The sequence below is a fragment of the Equus quagga genome, chromosome 12, assembly GCF_021613505.1.
Source record: "Equus quagga isolate Etosha38 chromosome 12, UCLA_HA_Equagga_1.0, whole genome shotgun sequence".
NCBI lineage: Eukaryota > Metazoa > Chordata > Mammalia > Perissodactyla > Equidae > Equus > Equus quagga.
In genome coordinates this window covers 70,522,497-70,549,146 of record NC_060278.1, presented here as the reverse complement: position 1 = coordinate 70,549,146, position 26,650 = coordinate 70,522,497, and the positions used below count along the sequence as shown (strand labels likewise).

General features: G+C 41.8%; 1 protein-coding gene across 8 annotated transcripts in view; it reads right to left on the bottom strand.

Moving 5' to 3' along the window:
• The window catches only part of KIF16B (kinesin family member 16B), a 282,927-nt gene that overhangs the window by 117,143 nt on the left and 139,134 nt on the right, over positions 1 to 26,650 (bottom strand). For all 8 annotated transcript variants that reach the window (XM_046678460.1, XM_046678462.1, XM_046678463.1 and 5 more), the window contains exons 13-17: positions 23,834 to 23,953; positions 22,886 to 22,937; positions 20,764 to 20,901; positions 7,731 to 7,813; positions 6,218 to 6,306 (exon numbers count right to left, since the gene is read on the bottom strand). In XM_046678460.1, the coding sequence (XP_046534416.1) occupies positions 6,218 to 6,306; positions 7,731 to 7,813; positions 20,764 to 20,901; positions 22,886 to 22,937; positions 23,834 to 23,953 (482 nt within the window). The remainder of the gene's footprint in view (positions 1 to 6,217; positions 6,307 to 7,730; positions 7,814 to 20,763; positions 20,902 to 22,885; positions 22,938 to 23,833; positions 23,954 to 26,650) is intronic.

The following is a 26,650-nucleotide window of genomic DNA, read 5'->3' as shown; positions in this document are numbered from 1 at the left end:
ACGTGAGAATGAGCTGGTTGAACTGAACTTGGCAGGGTTTGAGAGAGGTCATCAGGATATTGATCTGTGTGAGATTTACACACATATTTATTTACTATACTTTTGGGGGAATTAAATTTTGAGATTTTCTTTCTTTCTATATTTCCATACACTATTTTCCAGATTGGACATTCTTGAGAAAACAGAAGGAAAAAAAAAAAGAGTGAAGAAAAGCCACAATGAGATCTCACCTCACACCCATTTGGAGGGTTACTATCAAAAAAACAAACAAACAAAAAACAGAAAACAGTAAGTGTTGGCTAGGATGTAGAGAAATTGGAATCCTTGTGCACTGTTGATGGGAATGTAAAATGGTATAGCTATGGAAAACAGCAAAGTAATTTCTTAAAAAATTAAAAACAGAATTCTCACATGATACAACAATTCCACTTCTGGGTATATACCCAAAAGAACTGAAAGCAAGCACTCAAACAGATATTTGTACACCCATTCTTATAGCAGCATTATTGACAGCAGCCAAATGATAGAAGCAACCCAAACGTCCATAAACAGATAAATGGATACGCAAGATGTAGTATATACATACAATGGAATATTATTCAGCCTTAAAAATGGAGGAGGAAGTTCTGATACTTGCTACAACGTGGATGAACTCTGAAGACATTATGCTAAGTAAAACAGGCCAGTCACAAAAAGACAAATACTGTATGATTCTACTTTAGGAGGTACGTAAAGTAGTCAAATTCCTGAGACAGAAAGTAGAATCTTGATTGCTAGGGATTGGGGGAAAGAAGGAATAGGGAGCTAGCTTAAAGGGTACGGAGTTTCAGTTTGATAAGATACAAAGAGTTCTGGAGATTGGTTGCACAACAATTTGAATGCACTTAACAGTACTGAACTGTACACTTCAAAACAGTTAACATGCTAAATTTTTTGTTGTGTATTTTACCATCATTTTTAAAAAAAAGAGTGAAGAAGGAGTTATCAAATGCTTATGAGTATACAGAAAATAGTTCTCTGCTGCATTTGGGGCCATATATTTTAATAAAAAACATAAATTCTGAACATGCCGACCAGAATTTATAAAAACGTTGTGCTTACACAGCTACTACGAATGTGCCTGCAGAACCTGACCTGCAATCTCTCTCCTACTTCTAATCCAGTCTGCACAAACCCAAAAGTGCATCTCCCCAAACACAGCTCTGTCCGTTCATCAAAAGCAGACTGTAAATATCCGTGCTTGGCTATTAGAGTGCTCCCCAGCCAGGCCTTTGCCTGCAGATTCCTCTTATCTCTTCCTAAGGCTCAGCAAGATTCTCTCCTTCCAGCACTCATCTTGTTTGCTCACAAAATGTTCCTCCCCCAAAGTCTGCCTCTCCTACTTGCAAACATCTTAGGAGCTAGCACAGAATCCAGTTCATTTGTGAATCTTGGAGAGAATTCTCAAGCAGAACTGAAGGGAGTGATTTGGGGTTGCTAAGGGGTGGGTGTCCAGGACTAAATCTTTGGTTAATATTCTTCCATGCTTTGTTCTCCAAGCTAAGGCATTATTACACACTTTTAGCATCCTCATGTCCTCAACTCTAGAGAAGAAAGCACTAGACTGGAGGCTTCTGAGAATCTTTTACTTAAGGTTCCTTATAACCCCTGCTATCTCCTCCATACCACCCTTCAGACACGGGCTCTGGCTATTTATTACAGGTTGTATGTTGCTAGGGCACTGAGAGGACGCTAAACAGGGTGAAACTGGGGAAGATGGTATGACAGAAAAAAAGGCCAGGCCTCCATAAGCTTTGAGGACAGGTGGGTTCCTATAAACTAAGCTTATAACACAGATTCCATGACCTGGGTAGAGGTGATCTCAATGTCAAGAAAGATTCCTTCTGGAAGTCTCAGTTTTCTAAGTTAACCAATACATTACAAAGCACGGCTACACAAAGAGAACCCCTTCTGAGGCACTTCAACTCGCACCAACGGCTTCTCATTGGATCTCCCAGGGGGCAGCTACTTAACCACTGCTCTTTGCCCTGAAGCATGTACCGCCTGGCCTTCACTCAGATGGGTTCACATGCACGTGTGCACGTTCCTAGGCAGAGAGAACACGGCAACTGACACTTACAAATTCTGCACGCATACCAGACTCTCAATAAATATGTGCAGACCTGTTGAAGCATCTCAGCCGTACTTTTCCATTTTGAGAAACCAACATGCTCTTGTGTCTAAGCAGTTTATTATCCAGATTGAAATAACAACTATTCAGCTAGAGTCCAAGTAGTAAATATATTTCTTTCAAGGTTCTTCCAGTTTATCACACTGTGCTTAATTTAGGCTGAGGGTATTTACATCTGTGACATAAAAAGGTATAAACAACACATCTATAGCTTTGATCCTGCTTTGTTTTGCCGAGTTGCTGGAGCAGAAAACTTCACAAGAAATCAGAGTAGGCACTTTTCTCCAATTATGTTTTAATTCATGGGCAATCATTCTCTACAGCAGGTGGTAAGTAGAGTAGGAGTTAGAGAGAATGAAGGTATGATGAAGTGTTAAGTAATTTTAGTTTTAATTTGTACAACTGAGTATTGCCGGGGTGGCAGAGACAAAATGTCTCTGTCAACTGAAGCCAGGTGAACAGGATGTACAACGGTAGCATCAAACGCATCCAGAACCATCTCCTCAGCCAACTGTACTGCAGTCTACCCAGACTGTTTCTCACTTGAACTTTCTGAGTGCCTTGGCCTAATTCTTCATTTCATCATGAGGCCCTCTTCCTACCTTTTTGCTTGAGGATCCTGAACATGACCTTGAGATTATTTGAGTAACTGCAGTGTCATTTTGGAATTGGCCCAAGCCGCAAAAGCACATTCCTTTGCATAGTATGCCATTTTACACTATGCGGACAATCCATGCTCAGAGAAATTAGTGAAAAACCTTTTCCAAAAAGACTCATCTATCTCAGGAAAATTTCATTCTTAACCTGTTTGCTAAACATTTATTACGTATGTTATGGGAATGACACTTTAAAATACAGAAATTAATAAGACAAGCCTCTGACCTCAAAAACTTCCAGTCTAACAGGAAAGACACTCACACACTGAACTCTGACCCAGCTGTCAGCCGAGGTCAGTCCTCCTGGTATCCCCCATGTCAGGAATGGGGGCACCATCTGCCCAACGATTTAAACCTGAAAGCTAGGAATCCCCCTTCAGTCAGGATCTTCATCTCTATGGCAACCACCCAGATCCAAGCCACTGTTCTCTTTCACCTGGACGAAGGAAACAGCCTTCTGAATGGTCTCTTGCCTCTAGGCTACCTTCTCCAAATGACTACATGCTAATATTTGTAGTAAGTACATCTTCAGGCTACCCTCCTCCTTAAGGCCCTCTGACGGTTTCCCAGCACTCCTAGGAAACAGTGAAACTCTTTCCAGCGGCCTCTAAGGCCCCTGACCACCTCCCCTCCACCACTCTCCTTCTTCTTCCTCTTCTTCCTGTATCTTTCCTCTTCTCACTTGGAAGCCATTGTGCCTGCTTTTCCTTCTGCCTGGAATACTCTCCTCCCTCTCCTTCTCTGCTGCCCAAGTGTCATCTTCCCTCTGCTCAAGTCTTAATGTTCCCTCCTCAGGAAGCCTTCCCTGATCACTCCATGAAATACTGACCCAAGTCATCAAACACATTTTCTTTTCATTTCATTTTCACTTTCTGAATTTATTTGTAAATTACCTGTGATTGCTTTCTCGCCTCCACAAGCAGTGAACTGACCCTGTCAGTGTTGTTGGTAACTGTGCCTATGCTGGAATCTTCACAGAAGGCACTCAGAGAGGACTTGTTGACAGATGAGTGTATGTTACAAAGAAGAACAAATAAGGATGACAGAAATGGAGCAGTGTGCTGTGAAGAAGGGACATTTATTTTTGATCAGGGGAGGAAAGGTGGGAATAGCTTCCGGAGGAGAGATCGTACTTACTATGCCTTGGAGGAAGAACGGGCAGCGCATCTCAAAACACATGCCAGGCTCTGGGACCAGCAAAGGAAAAGCCCCAAAGGCATCGCTAGCCCAGCTGAGTCTGAGCACAAACCTGAACCTGAAATGCCTGGTTCCCAGCATGCAGGGAGGCAAGTGCTAAGAAGAGCCGGGGGACAGAGAGCCTGAGGGACGTGGTAAGGGGCTGGAATTTCATTTTTAAGACCATGGAAAGTCACTGAAAAGTTTTAAGAATGAAAATTAGGACACTTGACCTACATTTTATAAACACAGAGAAAAAGCATTTTAACTTAAAAACACACAAACAACAAAAAATGGCATCACTTTTAGGGGGATGGAGGAGAAAAAAGAAGGACTTAGATCCTATCCATAAATGCTAAGGAAAGAAGGGGCCACAGCTGGCAACCCTGTGTCTCAGAGGATAGGCCAAGTGGAGATCACTTTTTGGTTTTCAGAGGCATTGAACAGCCACACAATATTTGCAAATGGTTTCAAAGTAGAAGGCACCACCATCAAGGATAATGAAGCTGGTGCCTGGATGTCAGGACTGGAACTATGTCCCAAACTGGGAGATGAATCCAAGCAAGCACTCTTTGTGTCCCAGAACAATTTCATTAGCCAAACGACATTGAACAGATGGAAATGCACTATTTAAACGGAAACTGACCCTAAAGACCTGCATATTACATTAAACTTAAATAAAGTGAGCATATGAAAGATTCAATCTCAACCTCTAGTTGCTAAAACTACTATAAGGAATTAAAGACCCACAACAAAATGTGCCTTCCAAAGTACTGATAATCCATTTGCTCTGACACTGTTCTCATATTTCAGGGGTCTTATCAATCAATACATCTTATTTCAAGATAGACCTATTTAATGAGCACAATTCTCCTCAATAACCATGCAATAAGCTAGAAGGGCTGAATGGCATAGACAAAGGCTGACACAGGGGAGTAAACTGCTTGCTTCTACTTCTAGAAGTTCTAGAATGAGGGAGAGGCCCAGAAGCCTGCATGCACGGTATTGCACTAACTAGCTTTTTTTTTTTTTTACAAAGTGTCAGAGTTCTGGGCTTCAGCTTACTCACTCATAAAATGAGGAAGCCAGAAATGTGATCAAAGCCTTCCCCATCCCCACCCCATTTTACTCCTATAACAATGAAGAAATTCCTCGTAGACATATCTGCTTTCCACAAACCAGAGTACTGACTTGAGCTGAAGGAGAGAAAGCCATCGAAGATGTGGCTCAGTGCTTGTGAGAAGTGATGAGCCAGGAGGTCACGGGCAATGGAACTGGCCCCCAGGTCTGAACTAGCACCCTGATTGGAAAAAGGCATGTAGGAACATGGTCAGAGCGTGATGGGAATCAGGCAGACCTGGACTCACACCACAGCTCTAAGTAGGATACCATGGCAAGGCACACCTGTATTGAGTTTCTCTGTGTGAAATGGAGAAAGAGTCATCCTGAGAATTAAAAGAGAGAATAGAGCAACTGCTAAATAAATGACAGTTCTAGAAGATGATGTTGGTGTCAGTTTTATATCACTTAGTTAGCTATTAAATTTACTTCTACTGTTTTATATGAGATTCTCCTTGTAGGAGAGAGAAAATGATGGACTCTCACAAAACTAGAAAGGATCCCAAAGTCCTTTCATCCTGTCCCCTGTTTTCAGGCATTTTCATTATCACGGCCGTTCTACCGATGAAACCACAAAGGACCTGAGCAGTTAAGCTGACCACCCAAGATCACCCAGCTATGAAGTCCGTTTAAAACACTACCGTTTGTGTCCTCCTGGGCCCCCAGTGCTTGGAAGCAGTGAACATAATTTCCTGGGCTTTTTAAAGCTTTAAGAATCAAAGCTGTTATTACAATAAATTTATAAAATGAGATGAAAGTGACTAAGCCAAAGGGATGGTGCGCTGAGTAATCAAAGTGTCAACCCTAAAATATTAGACAGTTATGAAAATGAAAATGAAGCTGTAACAATCCTTACTAATGCTTATTATGCTGTTAAGCAAAAAATCAGAATATGTAATCTCATTTATGTTGTGATTATAACTAAGCAAAATTATGTAAATATACAGCAAGGGCTGGAAAGGAACTTGGAAAATGACTGTGGCTGATAAGGAGGCTCGATGGCAGTTTTATTTTTATCTGGTGACTTTAATGGAGTGGACACAATAAACACCACAACAGTGACAATCACAGGGAAGGAGATGTGCTGGTCACTCACCCTGGGTTATACAACATGACCGCGGAGAGGTTCTCACAGGACTTCGAGAGGTCAGTCATGGACAAGCTGAAGGAGGACAGAAGGCCACTCTAAGAGCAGACACAGGGCAGAGCGGTTACCTTAGCGGACAAGAGGAGGCCTGTGCTCTGGACTCCCTGCTTTCCACTTGTGAGAGGCAAGCAGGTGCGCACACTCCTGACTAGCACATCTAACAAATGCTCTCCCTGAGGCCGGCACCCAGGGACCAGTGGGCTGGGGAGCCATCTTGAGCACGCTCGGAGGGGAAAGCTCACTGGGAACTCCACAACCCTGCTGGTCTCCTTGACCAGGCTGCATCAAAGTCAAGGGAAGGGGTCATGACATCTTTGTTGTCCTCCATTCCCTGGCAGGAGCACTGACCTCATATCAGCTGCACTCACTCACACTTACTGAGCGATAAAGATGAAGGAGGAAGAGGTGAAGGGAGACCAAAAAATTAAGAGCTTGACCTGCTTTGCTTCCATGAAAAGCTACTGGCAAACATGCTTGCTTCCCTCTTCCTCTGCAACTGTGTACCTAAAAGGACCCTCCAGGGAGCCCCCGGGCTGGAACAGATAGGAGGCTTCACTGGTGGGAACGAGCACCTCTGGAGAAGCTGGGGTTTGCAGCTGTGCTGTCTTGTTATTTCCCACCTGAGACACTGGCAACTTTCGACAGCCCTTAATGAAAGCGGGCTGAGATGCAGGGCTGTGTAACTCAGTGGTGAAAGGCAAACACTTGCGGGTCGGCAGGTCAGGGCTGCAGCCCCGGCTCCCCACTTGCTGCCCACAAACAAGTTAGTCTCAGTTTCTCATCTCGATCATCTGTGACATGGGGTAATAACAGCTGTTGTGCAGATAAAGTGGTAGCATGTATGCAGAGGTTTTGCACAGTGCCTGGCTCAGAGAAATGTTAGCTGTAGTCTTCAGTATCTTCCTCAATCTAAGGACAGTCCCTAAACAGATTCTCTCCCTCATTTCTTCCCCTTTCTTTCTGGTCCTCCGCCCTCCTCCCCCATCTAGCACTTAAGTGCCCTCTGGATGTCCCCATCCAACTAAGCCAAAGCGTCTCCCAATTGTCATAAACCCACCCCTGCTCTGCTTCACACCCCACTCAAAATTCCAAATCAATACGGATGGAAAGAAAGAGGGAGAAGCTTTTGGGATGAAAGTGATTCTGACACTGGGTTAACTCCTCAAATAGATGCTCATAAGTGGAAGTCACTCTCCACTTAAGGCAAAATGATGCCGAACTCTTTTTTGGGGGTGCAGGGTTGAAGAGAAGGGGCTAGAGGAGCCATTTCTCCTTCTGCTCTGGACTTTACTTGCTTGCTCTCCTGTTTCATCAGCCAATCACCCTCCCTAGAACCAATGCAGGTTACAGAAGGGCTTTTAAGTGGTTCAGAAAGTCAAACTGCTGGACCCAGTGTGGAGACACCTGCAGGCCCAGCCCCGTCCAGAGCAGGGTCAGCTCCCAGAGACCTCACACCGCTCACCTTCCTCTTCTCCCTGAGCTTGGCAGCTTCCTTTGGATGGTTAAAGCGAAACATATTGGTTCTTCCCAAGAGAATCACGGCACCTACGAGCACACAAAACATGAATGAGTTTCCAGGAAGCAACCTGGTCAGTTGGCAACATCATAACGTGAAATTCTACAGTTGAAATGCAATTTCCAGTGTACTTTAAAACAATAATAAGAAAGTCTCAAAAGTCTGCTGACATAAGCCAGCTTTAAATCTGCAAATACTTTTATTTTTACAGCCAAGTGTCACAATACTCATGTTACCCAAGACAGAAGTGACGGGTCTAAGCCTTATAATATTATGAGATTTAAAACCTAATATACAGGCAATGATACTTTCGACTGTTGCAAAGAAAAAAAGAAATCAGTTCTCCAAAGAGATGTTGGAATCAAGCAAAGCATGGGGTCGCCAACTTAGGAAATGTTTATTAATGCCAAGAAAAGCAGAAGTCTCCAAGGAAAGTGCTTTTGAAAGAAAACACAGTGAAATCGGCAGAGCACAGGTAACCGTTATGAAAATCTCCCTCAGAACCTGATGGGGAAGAAACTGTGTACAAGCAGTGTCTATTTCCATACAAAAACACTGCTTCTTGTTAAAGTCCTATTAAAATTTAGATGGTTACATAAGACACACAAGAAAGGCTCCTTTTGACAACTAGGGTCCTGCTTATTCAGCAAATGACTGCACAAGGGGCAAAAGAAGCCAACGTAACTGCCCAAGAGTAACAAAAATGTTGAGGGAGGGCAAATTTCAGCTTGATTAAGTAAATAAGTTAACAAGTAAACACTTTCTAAGGTCGGAGCTGTCCAAAGCTGGCACGGGTCCACGTAAGGTAGTGAGCTCAAGGAGGCATTTAAGGGAAGAAATGCTCCAAAGAGTTTCACTATCTTACCCAGTCCCATCCACACCTGAGAGTCTACTGTGCCTCAGAACAGACACTTATGTACAGTCTTTGCCCTGAAAAAGAATGCAACTTATTTGTTGCATACTAGAAGTCAGCCATCAAGGATGACATGTCAGGAGATGTGAAGCATCTAAGTGATGAGTGCAGGCTGCAGTAGCTGTGGACAGACTTTTCTACCAAGGACCTAAGTTGGGTCTCACAGGACAACTAGAAGACAAGAGAGGTGTTCCATGTCAGGGTAACCATGGGGACGGGCTAAGCCTCAGACAGGATATGTTTGGAGAGAGGAGGGAGTCAAGTCCACCCAAAATGCAGAACATCTGAGATAACAGATAACCAGAATCGCTACTGGACAGATGAAGCGGAAACAGACTGAACAACTGGAGAGCCAGGACAAAGAATGTACACCAAAGGTCACCAACTGGGGGCCAGAGAAAAAATTCAGCACATGGATGTGCTTCCTGTCCTGAGCAACATTTAAAAAACAAAATTATTAGTTACCCACAGTCAAACATCTGCAGGGTTTTTTTTTCTGCTTTTTCTCCCCAACCCTTCCCCCCCACACCCCCAAAGTACATAATTGTATATTTTAGTTCTGGGTCCTTCTAGTTGTGGCATGTGGGACCCTGCCTCAGTACGGCCTGATGAGCCGTGCCATGTCCACGCCCAGGATTCGAACCAGCGAAACCCTGGGCCCCTGAAGCAGAGCATGTGGATTTAACCACTGGGCCACAGGGCCGGCCCACAAAAATCTGCAGTTTTTTTCTGGCTGTGTTTCTTTCTGGCTTCCCTTTAAAAATTAGAAGATATGGTATCAGGAGATCTGTATTGGGTTTGGCAAAAGTCCATGGGCAGCTGCTGGCTGCCTCGTTTGGACAGGGCACGTGACCTCTGGGCAACCCAGTCACCAGCCTCTCACTGGGGTTCTATCTCCCCCTGGCTGTTACCTGCAGGTAATATCATGACCCCAGAGAGTTATTCTGGAGCTTCAGATCAGTATATCCACCAGCCTATTTGACATATTGTCTTGGACTCTGAAAGGGGTTTCAAATTCAATATGGTTAAAACCTAACAGGTTTCGATCATAACCACAGGGAGCAAATGAAGGGCTGGTTCTGGGGGTTGTCATTATTAGGCAGAAATGGAGTCCACATGAAAAGGAGGATGCAGTTTTAGGAGACTTAGAAGGGCCGCAGTGGATATTACCCACTTTACAATCTGCTTATCCACCTCACAGAAAATTGCATTCGTGTATTTTCCAATTACGGAAAGGCACCATTACCATAATTAAGAAAGGTGTTTCTCATGCCTTTTATGACCAGGACTCAGAACTGTGTGCCATACAGAAAGTCAAAAGTTAAGCAGCCATGTCTAGGATATATGTATTTTTAATGCCTTAAAGTGACATTAGAAATTAATAAGGCAATTTCATTTATGGTGTTAATTACATCTAATCCAATTCTGTTTTTTTCTGTTAATCAAATGCCCAGCCATGCAAGTTAAAGATTGCTAAAATATGTTAATGGAAAGATAGAATAGTATTTCGGAGGCATATATCATATCACATTAAATCATTGAAAATAATCTTGCCACCCATGTTATCTGCATCAAATACACATAAAAATTCTTTTAAGGAGTTATAAAGAAAACAAAACTACCCATGACTGCTCTTGGTTTCCATCTACATAACATGTGTAAACCACCTGGCACACAAAAGGGCTCTGTTAGGGCTGGTCGCCTTCTCTTTCCTTTATTATATTCCTTTACTCCACAAACCTACAGACTTAAAAAATTTGCTTCGTTTTTATGTGATGCTGCTGCTCATTCATTCATTCAATAAATATTCAATGAACACCAATTATGTGCTAGTCACTGTGATAAGCCCTGGCAATAGAGAGTTGAACAAGTCAGACATATGCCTTGCCCTTACGGAGCTTATACACAAGTATGAGAGTTAAAAAATCAAATAATTCCACAAAAAAATGCAAAGCTGCAACTCAAGAAGAGATCCCCTGCCCGGTGCTCAAAGGGCACATAGGAAAGGGGCTGACTGCAAGGGGGGTTATGGAAGGATGCCTCAAGGGAGGTAGTGGTTAAGAGAAGCTTTGAGGATGGGAGGGAGGAGTGGAATGGCATATGTAAAGGTCCTGTGGCAGGAAAAAAAAAGATGACGATGATGAGTGATTGAAAGACAATTGTATGCTTACAGCTGAGAGAACTAGGGAGAGCACTGCACAAGACAAGTCTTGAGAGAAAGGGAGGAAGCAGACCATGTGGAATTTTTCAGGATACAGTAAAGCATCTTGTATTTTATGCAGGAACAGGAAGACATCAAGGCCTTTTTGCAGCAGCATTACATGATTCAAGTTTCAGAAAGATCATTCTTTTGCCTGAAGAATGAACCAAAGAAGGCAAAAGCAGATGCAGATAAACAAAGTAGGAGGCTCCACAATGGTCCAGGTCAAAGATGACAGTGGCTCAGAACTGGGAGTGAGGGGTAGAGAAGGAGGGAAATAAACAAATCAGGAAGATATTAGCAGATAAGATCAACAGGACTCGACGACAGGCTAGATACAGGGACAAGAGAGGTGAAAAGGGCTCCTGGGTTTTGGCCTGCCATAACTAGTTGGATGGGGAGCTGTTCACACAGGTTGAGAATCCTGGAAAAGGACCAAGATTGGTTGGGGGAGAAATCATGAGTTTACTTTTAGACATAATGAATTTGAGATGCCTTTGGCAGGCAGAAATATGGGTCTGAAGCTCCAGAAGAAAAGCGCAGATTATCTATCAATTTATCTGCCTGTCTACCAACCTACCCACCCCCCTACCTACTTACTCTCAAATACATATAGAGACACACACACATGTACATACCACCCCTGTATCTGTGTGTATATACATATATATATACACATTTATCTACAGACGTTAGGTAGATATGCATACATATATGTGCATACATGTATGTGCATGCACACGCAAGTGTGTGTCTCTCTCTATATTTGAGAGTCATCTCTAATAAATGAAGCCATAGGGGTGGGAAAGTCACCTGAGGAGAGAACAGAGAGATGGAAGAGAACAGGACCTAGACTGGGCACTTTGAGGAACGCTGGCTTTTAATGGCCAAGTAGAGGAGGATGAGCCTGCAAAGGAAATGGAGAGAGGCCATCAGAGAGGGAGAAGGAAAACCTCAGAAGCCAAGGGAAGGAGTGGTCAAGGATGCAGAACACTTCTGAGAGATGAGCCAAAAGGAAAAGACTGGAAAATGCCATTGGAGTGGCGGCCCCAGGGAAAGCGGAGGGGCTGAGGAGTGAATGAGGGAAGGAAATGCAGATCCCGAGTACACACACTCATCCAAGAAGCCTGGGGATGAAGACAGTTGGTAGCAGCTGGAGAGGGTGATGGATCCCACGGGATATTCTGTTTTGCTTTTGTTAAAGGGAGACTCCTGAGTACATTTTAAAAGCAATTACCAAGCTGAAGAAAAGAAGGGAATGAATGAATGAGAATGACCGACGGTGTAAGGTTTCTGGACGAGATCTTCCCGAACTCTTGGCGTGGTCAAGGATGAGTCTCCAGAATTCAGCGTCCTCACTTAGGCAATCCGACTGGATCCTTTCTAACGTTCCTTCCAGATCTTAAATTCTCTTTAACTACGACCTACTCCTTGATCTGAGGCTACTGTGATTAATCACAGCAGATGGACTTTTTGTAACACAGTTAATTTGTAATTTTTAGAGTATATCTAAACCTCCTTGAAATACATGATGGCTTCTTTGGGATTATTTCAGAGCTTGTTAACTACCTGAAGACAGACAAATTCCAGATGGTCTTAAAAGGGAATGGAGGGAAAATGAAATCATAAAAGGCTAGACAAAGACACATGTAACCAGACAAAACAAAAAAGCTTCACTTATATCTCTGTGAATGAGAATACACTGAATGCTGGTTTCACATGAGATTTTATATTTTAATATTTTAGGTATACTAAAGACATTAGACATGTAAACATTTCTAGTGATTTCTAAGGAGTGTACAGATAATAATCATTAATATCACCATTAATTACTCTCCTCGAATTTTATGTGAGATTTTAAAATTCTGCTACTGCACAAACAAATCAACTTTTTTTCCTATTAAATGTTGTCATATGAATATTTCTGAGGTGATGACATACAAATTATTTCATTCTCAGTTACAATTAATACAAACATAACATATAAAGACAACTATGTTCCCAAAAGTGCATGGTCCAACATAAAATGAGCTTAGAGGCCACTGCGGTAGTAAAGTGGGGGGCCCTTTGTAATTCTGCTTCAGGGCTCCTCATTCTGAATTTTAATTAGTTTAGGAAGCCCCCCCACCAACCTCCCACACAGACAAGATGTAATGCATTGCAAAGCATGCTCAGTGAAAGAGAGGTTTCCATTTCCACACAACAGTCAGATAAGCAGAGCTCTGTCGGGGAACATACAATTTTACTGAATGAGAGGTCAGGGTGAGGGAAGACGGGTGAAGTGCTTATTTTGTTTCCCAATTTAAGCAAAAAGAAACTTGATTGTGTGTGATAATTTTCCTTCTGATTTAAAATGTCTTAAAAATATTTATATAAAAATAAGTTATGATGATGACACCATTTGGGGGACCCGATAAAGAGAACGTCTAATTTCCACCAACATATGCCAGCACTTAACAGATTAATATACTCTAGGGCCTTGGACTCTTGTGACATTGACTTCATTATTTAAGACACCTGAATTATAGTAATTTTTCTCTATCTCAAAAATGGCTTTGGGCAGCAAGATGGGGAAGATTAAGATCTGACATGGTGCTCATGGTAGGTAAGAAAATATCACATGAATACTAATGAACTCAAACAGGACACACGGCCTGGGGCTGGTGGCTGGCATGGATGAGTGACGGGCACTCGGCATCAAGGTGGCGGGTGTCAGTATCAAAGCACACCATCAGATCACCAGTTAGTATTTGTGAAAGACAGAAGCGCACATGACACTTTACCAAAAGCCTATCACATAGGCCTTGTCCCTTCCTTTCAACACTTATAATTCAAATATGGATTTACAATTTCCTGCTTTAGATAAATCACTTAAACCCTTATTTACTCTTCATAAAGTAAAAATTGCAAACTTAGATTCTGGTACTCTGGAGAAGAAAGAAAATTGATTTTCAATCTTTGTTATTAAGGTTTCCAGCCAAATAATCCATCAAGAATTATTTGCCCAACTGTGTGCAAAGGCTGAGCATGGAGCTTCGCAAAATTACAAGATGCTCCAGACCCATCCTCCAAGAAGTTTTCAGACGTGTATGCGAGCGGGTGGGGGGTGAGTGGGAGCTGATTTTTTTTTTCTTACCACCTCAGGGAAGATACAAAAAGAGTACTGATATGGAACAGCTCTGGTCCTTCTGAAGGAGAGGGCAATTCCTGACAGTAGGTAATAAAATGATAAATTCTGAGGCACTGAATGGAAAGCATTACACTAACTAGTCAAACTATCAGTAACTTTTTTTACTTCATATTCTTTGTTACCAATAATACACTACTTATTCTCTGTTAGTAACAATCTTAACTATTCGGTTCTAGCCTCCCACGTACTCCAAGCTGTCAATATCCTATGGTTCCTCCCAAAATAGTTCTTCCAAAACGCCTCCCTTCTCCCTAGGCTCCACCAGTCCCTTATCTTCATCACCCCCTTGACATTACTGCCCGTCTGCAAGCCTCCATTCAAGCTATGCAGACACTGCACTGTCCTCACCTCTGCAACCACATTACTCATCTGCTGAATGGTCAGCACCTTCCACAGGAAACTCCTGCTGTCACACTGGGATTGCAGAGCCTACAAGACTGCATCAGCAGCAACACTTGTTCTTTGTGCCATTTCTTATTAAGTATATGAAAAAGAAAAAGAAAAATCTAAGGTCTGAGACTCTACCAAGAAGGCCCATGGACTCAAGGCCCATGGACTAGACACCACGGTCAAACTCATGCTTTCTTTCCCAGCAACTGCCTCCTTTGTCTATGGAATCACACTCTGGAATCACCTACAGAGTCACGGGAGTGAGGAAAACTAAGCATGAGCGAACACGAGGACACACCAATTGAAGAGCACGGTTCAACGTGATGCCATATATCCCAGGCACTGCTTCTGGAAGAACTCAAAAAAGAGGAGAAAAGCTTCATACACCAGAATTTAGGCAACGTCATCACATTTAATTCTCACAGTACTAGCGAATACTTTTCACTTTTGTGATGTTACCAGATGAAAACACTCCTGTAATTTAATGCAGGGGAAGTACTGTTTACACAATCTGAAAGAATAAGGCTGCTGACTGAGACAGGTAAAAGATCTCCCCCGTGATGGTGACAATCTGCTAAATATAGATAAATCTATTAGTTGACATTCCCAAGCGCAGGGAAGTGGTAATTACTACATGTGCTTTTTAAGAGGACAGCCTCACTAACACTTTTCCAAATGAATAGTAATTTACCAATGAAAAGAGACATTTAAATGCCAAATATCAGCGATAAACTGGAAACTGGTAGTGAAAAGAGAGGAAGCTGCCGGTAGCGCAGGGTGAACCAGGAGTCCAGTCACACGTGGAGTTAACGTGGTTAGCTCGCTGGGCCTCGGGGTAACAGCCATCTGCATGCCCTGTTCTTGACACCTGTACTTAAACTGTTTCATGGGTAAAAGCCAACGTTGTTTTTGGACCATGAATACGCTGCTGGGTTTAATCGTGTCTCCCAATTACTGTTACCTTTGAATGAAGTCCATATACTTTTTTCTTTGCTTTAGTCTTATTTTTTTCTTAAAAAAATAAAATTCTACAGATAGAGTTGAAAATCCCTTTGTAGCCCCACCTGATTAAAAACCTCCCTTCTCTCCAGAGGCTCAGGCTACTCTGAAGCAGGCGTGTGCCAGTCCCAGTCACATCTTATTTTTACTACATATTTTCATAACCACAAACCATGTATCCTATATTTTGTGTTTTAAAAATGTGTTCCAGTTCTCATTTTAATAACCCTCAAAAATCAAGACAGGTCAAGTGGAGAAGTCTAACCCTTAACTTCTGAAGGACTGCATATGTTTTTCTCTTGATGGGATCCTTCAGCCTTAAAATATGTGTATTAAAAGAAAAAGGTACTATCTTGCTTCTCTCAGGTAACACCTTGAAACAGAGAGTCATCCTGCATGTCACTGCCCTGTGACTTGCTAATGACACTCATACTCAGTGCACCATGTTTTAACACTTTGGAACATAGCATTTTTATGTCGATTTCATTAACAGTGATATGAGAAAGGTTTTCAGTAGCACAGCAGAATGCCAGAGGAATTCAAGCCCATCAGATCTGAAAGTCAGGGCACCATGGTAATAAAACAATTAAGACTGCCCCGCAGGGAAAGAAAATTCTGACAATATTAACCTTGAATGCCAATTAGTACTACTACTTTCTTAGGACAAGTCATATCTTCAATATGAAGACCAAAATTTTAGCTCCAGTCATCACTAACCTGAATAGGTATATTTTTAAAACGGACTTTCAATTTAGGTGAAAGTTTAAGATTAAAAAACCACTAAATAAAAATACCACAGGGAGATATATTATTTATCTACCATGCCTCAAATCCACAACAGAATTAGAGACATAATCAAATAGCTACATAAGCAGATGGCACTGGAATAATAAGAAATTTCTTTGAACTAAATAAATAAGCCAATAATCTTTTCGGGGGGGGGGGTAAAAGGATAATGTCAATATTAAATATCAAATTCTAGACAGTTCTCATAATGAACAGTATATGCTCTAAAAGTTCCTTTTTCAGTTTGTTGTTTGGAACTCAGGACTGATTTTTCTCTCAGAAACATCTTTACACATAACACTCAGCTTCCAGACAAACTCACAGAGACTATTTAACCCATAACACGGCGGGAGCAGTGGTCACTGGAATCCGCTCAGCATGCTCCGTGTCCAGTGGCCAGGACTGTGGGTGGAACAAGCTCCAGAGGCTCCAGAGAAACAGGCCTGGAGCAGGGAAAGCACACAGAGAAGAGAGAGCCAGGCAGGTCCGACAGCCAGCACTGATGTTGGTGGGCTATCTGTGATCCCAGCATTGCTGATACTAAAGAACTCCCCCAAATTAATCCCAGTCGTAACTCCTTCTCTAACTTTCTGTGTATGGCTCCACAAACACAGCACGCTGCATTTGGGTATCTAGAAGAACAATGCACAAGACTCATAAGTCCTAGGGTCCAGTCACTGAATTCTTTGAGCTTCCCCTTCCCCATAGGGTCTTAAATCAATATCCTTAAAGGCCCTCTGTGCTTGAAAAGACTGCAATATTATCATCAAAATCGATAATGATAGAATGAAAGAGTTCTTTCCTCCACATTTTTGAGCAGTTGATGTATAGAGCTATGTTCAGAATTTCGTATACATGAATAAACACAGGTCAACAAGTACATATATCAAAAACCCTCAAAGTTTTATTGGAAGAAATAGATAAAAATTCAAATATAAGAATAGGCATATTGAATACAGAGAAGTCTCAAGATGGAAATATATTTTTTTTAAATGTGAACAAATCAAAAGAAATTAGAACCTAACTTCTCAAAGGATATTGTAGCACCACAAAATGATTCTCAAATTTCTTTGAAAAAATTAATAGGCATGAATAGCAAAAAATTCTCTCAGATAAGGACAGAAATTAAAGTGTATTATAACCCAACAAGCCTTGAAACTGTGTGATACTGCTACAAAAGTAGAAATACACAGTACTGGAACAAAGTGGGCAGCCAAGAAATACATACAGTGCTATGTGTGTTTTTGTTTTGGTAAAGTAAGTTTCCTCAAAAGGGAGGTGAGTCTAGGGTGGGGAAATGTTAAATTAGATTAGGTCTACACTTTATATATATTTTAAATGTATTAAACAATTAAATATTTCAAAATGAATTCCAGAGTTCTACTCATGCATTAATAATCATTGAAAACAAGTACAAGCTTCTTGTAAAATCCTGTTTCAACAAAGTCCTCATAACAAGGTCACCATCCTCTGATGCAGCAGGACAGTGACCTCTACTGAACAAGGACAGCTCTCTCGTCTTTCCCCACAGCCTGCACCACCCCTGCCGCCTGGAGGACAGCAGCAGGACCTCCACCTGAGGTCCTGAGAGGACACACAAGTGGTCTAGCTGCAGTCTAGATCCAGTTACGTAATTCACTCGTGGGGCCATCCGTCAACTATGTACCCTCCAATTACCCCGTTAGCACACTAGGGCCTGTGGGTTCCCAAGTAGGGAGTGCCACTGAAGAGCCTTACATGGTGACCTCCTGTCTGCCAACCAATTATGGTGGCTTTCTGGGCTCAGAGCAGAGAGAGTCTCTCACTGTGACTAATGCTGCTGCCTGGCAAGAACCGGCTCCTCCATCCCATAGTGCCAAGGTCCTTGTCCTGGTTGCAAAAAACCAGGAAATGCTGCTTTGGTAACGATCACTTGGTGTTCATTGTGTCCTTGGTTTGGCCTGGTCACCTGCTACTGCTGACCTCTGACCTTCCTGGCCAGCTCCAGGGCATTCAGATGTTTCCCAAACTCAACTTACCTTGAGACACAAAAATGCTAAGAGTAAAAAAACAGATGGAAAGATCAACGGATGGGGGGATGATTTGGAGATGGGTACATAGGTGAGTACATGGTGGGTGTCCCACTAGTTGCTTTTAGGTCTTTCATGGACTCTATGCACCTCATATGAAAGCATCATCATCCTCGTCCACATTATCTGTCTTTCATTTCTAAGGTAACTCCTTGCCACTAATTTCTGCTTGTGACTTCACTAACACCATAAAATACATGCTTTCCAAGGGCCTATCTGTCCAATTCCTATGTCACAGCAGATACATTACAGTATGTAACTATGAAAAGTTGTCATTATAAAGACTACATATAATATACAAAAAAGGGCTTAAGATATAATGTCAACTTTCTTTCCTTCCTTCTTGTGTAATTCAGTCAAAAGCCATTAGCAGGGCTGAGCAAAGTAGGCATTAGCATGGGAATGGGAGGGTGTTTTGGTAAGGGGGAAGAAAAGTTTCTGTGCTAGGAGAAGGGTGAGGGCAGTGGTGGCCCAGCATTGGGATGTCACAGTCTGAGCAGGAAGAGGAGGGGCCCTGCATGAGGAGGGGGCAAAATGATAAGATACTGGTTATATAATGGGAGCCAGGTTTGTCACTGTCAGAAAAGTGAGCTACAAGGAAGAAAAGGGGGAAAACTAGAAAGAACTCTATGGTATTGAGTTGGAATTAGAGGTGCTGATGTGAACTCCCGGTTAGCAATATAGATACTGAAATATAAATATTTCAATATACTAATACAGATACAAAAACAAATATAGTTATAAATGTTGTACACACATATTTTCCCTAACTCTGTTGACTGACAGGACCTAGGAACAGCAACACTTCAATAGCAATGAGCACATGTAGTGCCCAGATCTTGGTTTCTAAATCTCATTCTCCACTACATGGAACCAGGGCTCCTTGGAGAATTGGCTGATTCCAGGAAAGTGTAAGATGCTGGAATATCTTGTTATGTGAGAAAGTAAAGAACTGTTCACAGATGATGGGGACGAGCCAAAAGGACATAGAAACCAGCTAGAAAGAACTCCCATTGGCCAAATCTGGGAGAATTTGGGGATCAATAATGATAGAAATGGACCAAAATCTACCAAACAAAATAGCAAGCTGTGTGACTCTGTTGCTTTAAATATATATATGAATAGATAGCAAGAAAAGAAAGCTCTTGCTTACAGGAAAAAGCCAACTAATAAATGTAGAAGGAAGAAAATCACCATTCAGCAACCATCAGAAGAAAAATTAAATCAGACCAAAAGAAAAAAATAAATAAATGGATTCTAAAACCACAGGGTGAAAGTATGATAAAGAATGGAATATTTATTATCTCAAAGTACCTTCCCAATGTAGTTAAATTATAAAATTAGTAAGTTACAAATTTATAGTTTTATAAATTAAAATTATTTCTTATAAAATAAAATTTTAAATTAATTAAAAAGGGATAAAAGAGCAATTTCACAGTGAGGAAGCTTGGCAAGCTCCACCTTAATCAAAAGATCAAAGTGAGCATCATTAGTAATGGGACAAATAGAAACTGTATAATGGGACATGAGAAAACTACAGTATCATTTCTCTGATATTCCTGTCAAAAATGCATAATATTAGTCTACTCTTGAGGAAGCATAAGGTAAATTCTACATTTATTTAGAGGGACCTTCTACAATATATCTGACCTGCCATTTTCAAAGCTGTCAAAGTCGTAAAGTCAAGGAAAGACCAAGGAACTCTTCCTGACTGAAAGAGGCCAGAGACATGTGGCAACCAAATGCACAGACAATGCTGGACTGAGAAACGGACCTATAACGGACACTGTCAGGACAAAAGGCAAAACTTGAAGGGGCTCTGAGAACTGGATAGTAGGAATGTATCAGTGTTAGTTTCCCAATGTGGATGGCTGTGTTGTAGTTACATAAGAGAATGACATCGTTTAAAGGAAATACACACTGAGGTATTCAGGGGTGTTGGGGCATTATATTAGCAATTTACTTTCAAATCCTTCTGAGATTAAAAAGCTCTTTGTACTATTCCTGTACCTTTTCTATAATACTGAAATTATTTAAAAAGAAAAACAAAGATATGATACCACATCCCGTATGTATAATTGTAATTATTCATAAAAAGAATGTAAATAAGGTAATAAAATTATTAAAAGAAGCCATTGTGTTAAGGTTTTGCATCTAAAGGGTACTTTTTTAACTTAAAAAATTCTGCTTAAGTCCTATTTCCATAACAGCAATAACTTTTAAGACAACTACATATATGCTCATGTTTAATTCAACATGACAGTGGGCATTATAAAGAAGTCCATCAGCAAAACAGCACAATGAAGCAGGCGTCACTCTTTCATACTTAATTGGTAATTAATTCTAAGATGCACATGTTCCCCCAGTACCTAGCCAGCTTGTTTTCTAGTAACAATATATACAAAGAAGATTGAAAACCAAAAAACAGATACCTTGATTGAGGTGTGTGGCCTCCGTGATCTGAACACCATTTACAGAGCACTGAGAGCCACTCAGGGGTATCAAAGTCACCGTCCCTCCAACATTTTCAAAAATACAGTGCTCACTCTCCAAGTCAAGGCCATGAAGAACTAAGTCGGAAAAACAAAGGAGAAACAAAATTTTTTCTTTGGTATCTAGTGCAATGATTCCAAACCTTTGCGTATTTTTCAACATTGCATAGTCTTCCTTTTCCACGTAAATATTGTGAAGTGATCATTTATGTATAGTGAGGAAACTGACTTCTGGGAGTTCGCGGCATCAACTGATAGAACTGGAGGTATCCTTTGAACATTATTACCTCAAAGGGTCTGGATGTCACCTGTATAAGGAAAGAAGTTCTAGAACATTAATTTATTTCATCTTCAGGGAGAAAATAGTTGAGTAACTTGTCTTAACTGAACACCAATGATTGAGTCACTCTGTTTGATGCTGAATAAATTTCCTCCACTAGTCACCCAAAGGTCACAGTAAAATGGAAGAGACAAAAGGGCTCATGGGTCAAGGACTTATTGTGACCTCCACATTTACAGATAGTGTTCCAGGAGCAGAGACCGAAGGTATACTTGGCATGGCATGGATTTTGGGAAGCCCAAGGAAGTCTCCAGAAGCTGTACTGGGATGCACACTGTCACAGCCTGTGCCAATTCTGAAAGAACTTTACCTCCTCCAAGGACATCTTAGAGCATGTGGCTGCAAAGGTTTCCCTAATCATGTATGACTATCCTGAGTTATTCTTGTTTAATGAATGCCCAGGCATGGCTAGGCACACCGGTCAAATAAACCTACACAATTTTAGCCGCAGTTCTTAGCCAGCTTCTCAAGAGTACGGAACAAATAGTTCCCACTATTCTCCACAGAATTGCACTACTTAACTTCTCCGTTCACAGAAAATGTGCTCTTACCACTCACCATCATTTATAGCAAACCCCAAAGGTCAAACACATCATTTAACTTTTAGAACAAGAGGCCTGATGCCCAGTCGTACTCAAAAACAGCTGAACCTAAGGACTTCTGGGAATTGGTTTTCAGCTCTCCCAGTTTCATAGCAAATAGTAAATACATGTCGGAATATGCTAGGGTTGGCTTGATTAATAGCTTACACTTGGCAAGAAAGCAAGTTCATGGCCAGCAATTCTAAAAAGAGCTGAGAAGATCTAATTCTTCAGCTGCCAATCCCTACCTTGCATAACACATATATACGCACACTCCACCACCACCACAATGAATTCCATAAGTTATGTTTTTAAAGCCTGGCAGGACCTCAGCCTGCCCAAGCTGAACCATTGGTGATGTGCATGCCTCACGGGGACTTTCAGGAAACCCAGGCAGTCCTGCCTCCATATGTGTGGATGCTGAGTATGTGTGTCTCCTACTTTCCAGGTAAATTCTACATTTACGTAGAGGGACCTTCTACAATATATCTGACCTGCCATTTTCAAAGCTGTCAAAGTCATAAAGTCAAGGAAAGACCAAGGAACTCTTCCTGACTGAAAGAGACCAGAGACATGTGGCAACCAAATGCACACACAATGCTGGACTGAGAAATAGACCCATAACGGACATTGTTGGGACAAAAGGCAAAACTTGAAGGGGCTCTGAGAACTGGATAGTAGGAATGTATCAGTGTTAATTTCCCAATGTGGATGGTTGTATTGTAGTTACACTTGGTGTAACTTTCATCATCTTTGTGCAGGTAAGTGTCTATATCTTTCCCATTAAGGAGTCTTAAATCTTTTATCTGTGTCTGTTGGCATATTTCCATCAATCATTGTCCCACTGTGACAAGAGTAGAGTGAATTAAATAACTGTTCTCTTGACAGACGTGACAGAGTATAGAATGTACACAGGGTCTGGGGAAAGGACTCATAGTTCCATTTTACTCACTAAATTAATTGTTCTGTGTTATTCATTTGAGTTTTCAAAATTATAGAAATATACATACTGATCAATATTGTATTTGAAAAAGAGTCTTCTCTTTTATAGTTACTTCAATGTCAGTCACTCAAAAGAAAGTTCTTCATTAAATGACTTTTTAAAAGTCATTAGGAAGAGTAAATTGATAAAGATTCTCACCAATATCTTGTTCTGTTGAAGCATCTTCTCTACCAACATATGTCTGACCTTCCTAGGGAGAAAATTCAAGTAAAACTTATTAGTAAGAACATGAGGAATGGTCTGTTTATCCATTTTTCATGTAAGCCCACACAACCTGGTGACCGATGGGCTGAGCAGTGTCCCAAGGAAGGCCACAGCCTCAGCGCAATTAGAGTCCACTGAGGCTCTGTAACAACACCCAGTGTTGTCTGAAAAATGACAGCAGAACTCCTGAGGCTTTCTATTCAACAGTGGTTGGGCTTCTATTCTGGCATGCATCAATTATTTGCCCATGACAGTAATCTCACTGATGTTTCTAATTCTTTCAGCAAGTTTCTCCTCCAGTGGCCAGGGGTTTCTTTGTGTCTAAGGATATAGTTTATGGGAGCCCACAAAGCACAAGTGCAATACCATTCTCATCTGAAGTCATGGATCAGAGAGAGGACACCAAAGTCAAGGTTACATAGGCAACCACAGATACTGATGTGGAAACTCTGCTCTCTTGACATGAATAGCCTGTTTGGGAGTAGGCCAAAGAATGTAGGTGGGAGACACAACTTTATAATTAACAGAAGGGACCAGAAAACTGTACACAGAGCAAATCCAAGGTCCAGGTGCTTGTAACTTTTCTTCCTCAGTCTGTCTGCTTTTTTGTTCCTTACCTCCCTCTTACTGACTCTATAAATTAGAAGGCAAAGTGAATAGATCTTCATTTAGCTTTAGAACTACATAAATATGAGAACTTCAAATACTACAGAATCCCAATGAACTGCTGAAAATCCCCAAAGGGCTCAAGAATTGGCTGTATACTCTCTAATGAAATAGCTGTGTTCATGGACATAGAGTATTATAATAAACCTTGCTAGTGTCTAAAGGGAAAACTGAAAGCAAAATGAGAACGTTCCACTTAAGCAGTTTCTCCCTCACCTTCAAGTGATATAAGATGATTCCAGTACTCAGAAGGTCGTCATCAATGCCAATCAAATGGGGCAGCTCAGAATCCAAAACGACTCCAATCCCTTCTTTCCTAAGGGCTAGAGTTTGTTCCTGAAATGAGGAGGGAAAAAAAGGATAAAGTTACCCTGAGGAAACAGAACTTCCTTTTAAGTGTTCTTCAGAATGTTAAGATAAGCAATATTTTATTTCTCATAAAAACACTGCAAGAAAAATGGGCCTTAAACTTCATGGCAAAATCCTGGAATATGGTAGGCAAAGTGAACTTGAAGCATTGAAGGCTGAATAAAAAATGAATTAAACTTTTTGCCTGATATATATAACCTCTGTGAAGCCAAGCTCCAACCTTGCCCTAGGACCACCTGACTACAAAGGACTCCTTCCCGCTCTTCAGAATCTTTATTTCACTTAACACCTAGATGTCTCCTGATTTGTTGGTCTTCTCTCCAGTTACAATGGTCAGACTGGGCAAGTTCCTAAGAGCAACCCTTTCCTGTGCATTGGCTACCCCTGCACTGAGGCACTGGACCCTCTGTCTCCTCCTATCTACCGGATCATTCTGACTTAGACAAAAATCTGCTATAGATCTCCCACCACCACCACCACCACCATCTCCCTTGGCCCTGCGTCTCCCTCCAGCTACCACCAATTTCTCTGTGTCCCTTTAGAGAAAATCACCTACAGTCTCATACACTTGTAGCCCTCTCCTCCTGCTCTCTCTCGAAAACCCCAAGGAGGCTTTCATCCCTTGGGACTCTAGTATCTACAGTCACTCGCTTGATGATCTCATCCTGTCTCTTGAGTTTATCTGCAATCTGTATGCTGGTGACTCTCAAATCTAAATCTCTGGGCAGATCTCTCCCTTCAAAACTCCATACTTATGCATGTATACCCGCCTACCTGGCTTTATCTGTGGGGACGCCTGACAGGCAGCTCGGACTCATTACATTGAAAAGTCAACCCTTGATTCTCCCTTCCTCCCAAACCTGCACACTATCCCATCTTGGTAAATGCCAACATTCTTCACAGTTGCTCAGACCAAAAGCCATGGCTACACTTTGCTCCTTTCTTTCTCTAGATCCTACATACTTAGTGTTGACTCGACCTTCAAAATAGGCCCCTAATCTAATAACGTCAAACCACCTGAACCACACTCCTGCCTGGTGCCAACCACCATTATCCTTCACCTGGATCACTGCCACTCATGCCCCAACTATGCTATGTGCTCTACTCGGCAGCCAGGGGGATGTCAGGGCAGGCCACTCTTCTGCTCTGCTCCTTTAGATGGCCTCCTATTTCAGTGAGATAAAGCTAACGTCTTTGTAAGGCTCTACAAAGCTCTCCATGATCTCAGCCCTTCTAACCCCCAGCTCTCCTCTCCTGCCTCTCCCACTCCTCTCTAAGAATTCACAGCTCCTGGGGCTGGCTCAGTTAAGTTCGTGCACTCTGCTTCAGCAGCGCAGGGTTGGCGGGTTTGGATCCCGGGTGCAGACATGGCACTGCTGATCAAGCAATGCTGTGGTGGTGTCCCACATATACAGTAGAGGAAGATGGGCACATACGTTAGCTCAGGGCCAATCTTCCTCAGTAAAAAGAGGAGGATTGGTGGTAGATGTTAGCTCAGGGCTAATCTTCCTCAGATAAAAAAAAAAGCACAAAACAAAAGAACTCACAGCTCCTTGCTGTCCTTAAACTTGCCAGCCTGCCCCTACCTCAGGGCTTTAGTTGTCACTGCTCCTTCTGCTTTTGTGGTTGCTGTTTCTTCTGTCATTGTCTATTCCTTCTCTTCCCCTAGAGCTGGGTTTCTTAATCTTGGCACTAGTGACATTTCAAACCAGAAGATTCTTCACTGTGGGAGGATGTCTTGTGCTTTGTACAATGTTTAGCAGCATCCCTGGCCTCTTCCCAATACACACCAGTGACAGGAGATTTTCACATATTGAGGCATATTCGGGTTCAAAACGGATTCAGCTGAACTAAAAAGCCCAAGTTATGGCCTATCAAACATACACTGTACGTCTGCTTTAAGCATTAAAGAACGCACTCTCTTCAGAGAAGAATGCAAGCTTCCCCTCCTACGCCCTGTTGGTAATGCCCATCTAGCCCCTTTCCCTACTTTGACCTGCTAACTTGCAACTAAATACCTCTTTGAAACACTGATGAAAATGTATCCTGGGTGTGTTTAATGGATGTTCTTTGTTCTAAAGAAGATGTAAAACTGTACTGAAAACATGCTTCTGCAGGATGGAACGCTTTCTAAGGTCTTCCCGGGTCATAATTCTCAATCTGGCTCAAGTAAAACTCACCTATTTCTCTTATCTATAGAATGGTTATTGGTTATTTCGCATCAACACCAGTAACATACTACCCCTCTCCCAAGGGTTGTGACAACCAAAAATATCCCCACACACTGGCAAATGTCCCATGGCGGACAAAATCAGCCCCAGTTGGGAAGAATTACCATAGACACATATCTAATTTGACTCTTACTTCCCCAAGTCTCTGCTCAAGAGCCATCTTTCCCCATCACCCCACACAAAACAGCAATCACCAACCTCCCTTATCCTAATTTGCTTCTCTCCTTAGCAATTGTCACTGTATGACATGTTACATGCAAGTTTATTACCTGTCCCCTGATTAGAATGTAACCAACCCAGTACTTAATTTCATGTCTGACACATAGCAGCTCCTCAATTAATATTTGTTAAATGAATGAATGAGTGGGTAGATACTCAGAGTTCAGAGAAATACAGGAAGGAGGGTCAATGGCAACTCCAAGAGAAGAGACTG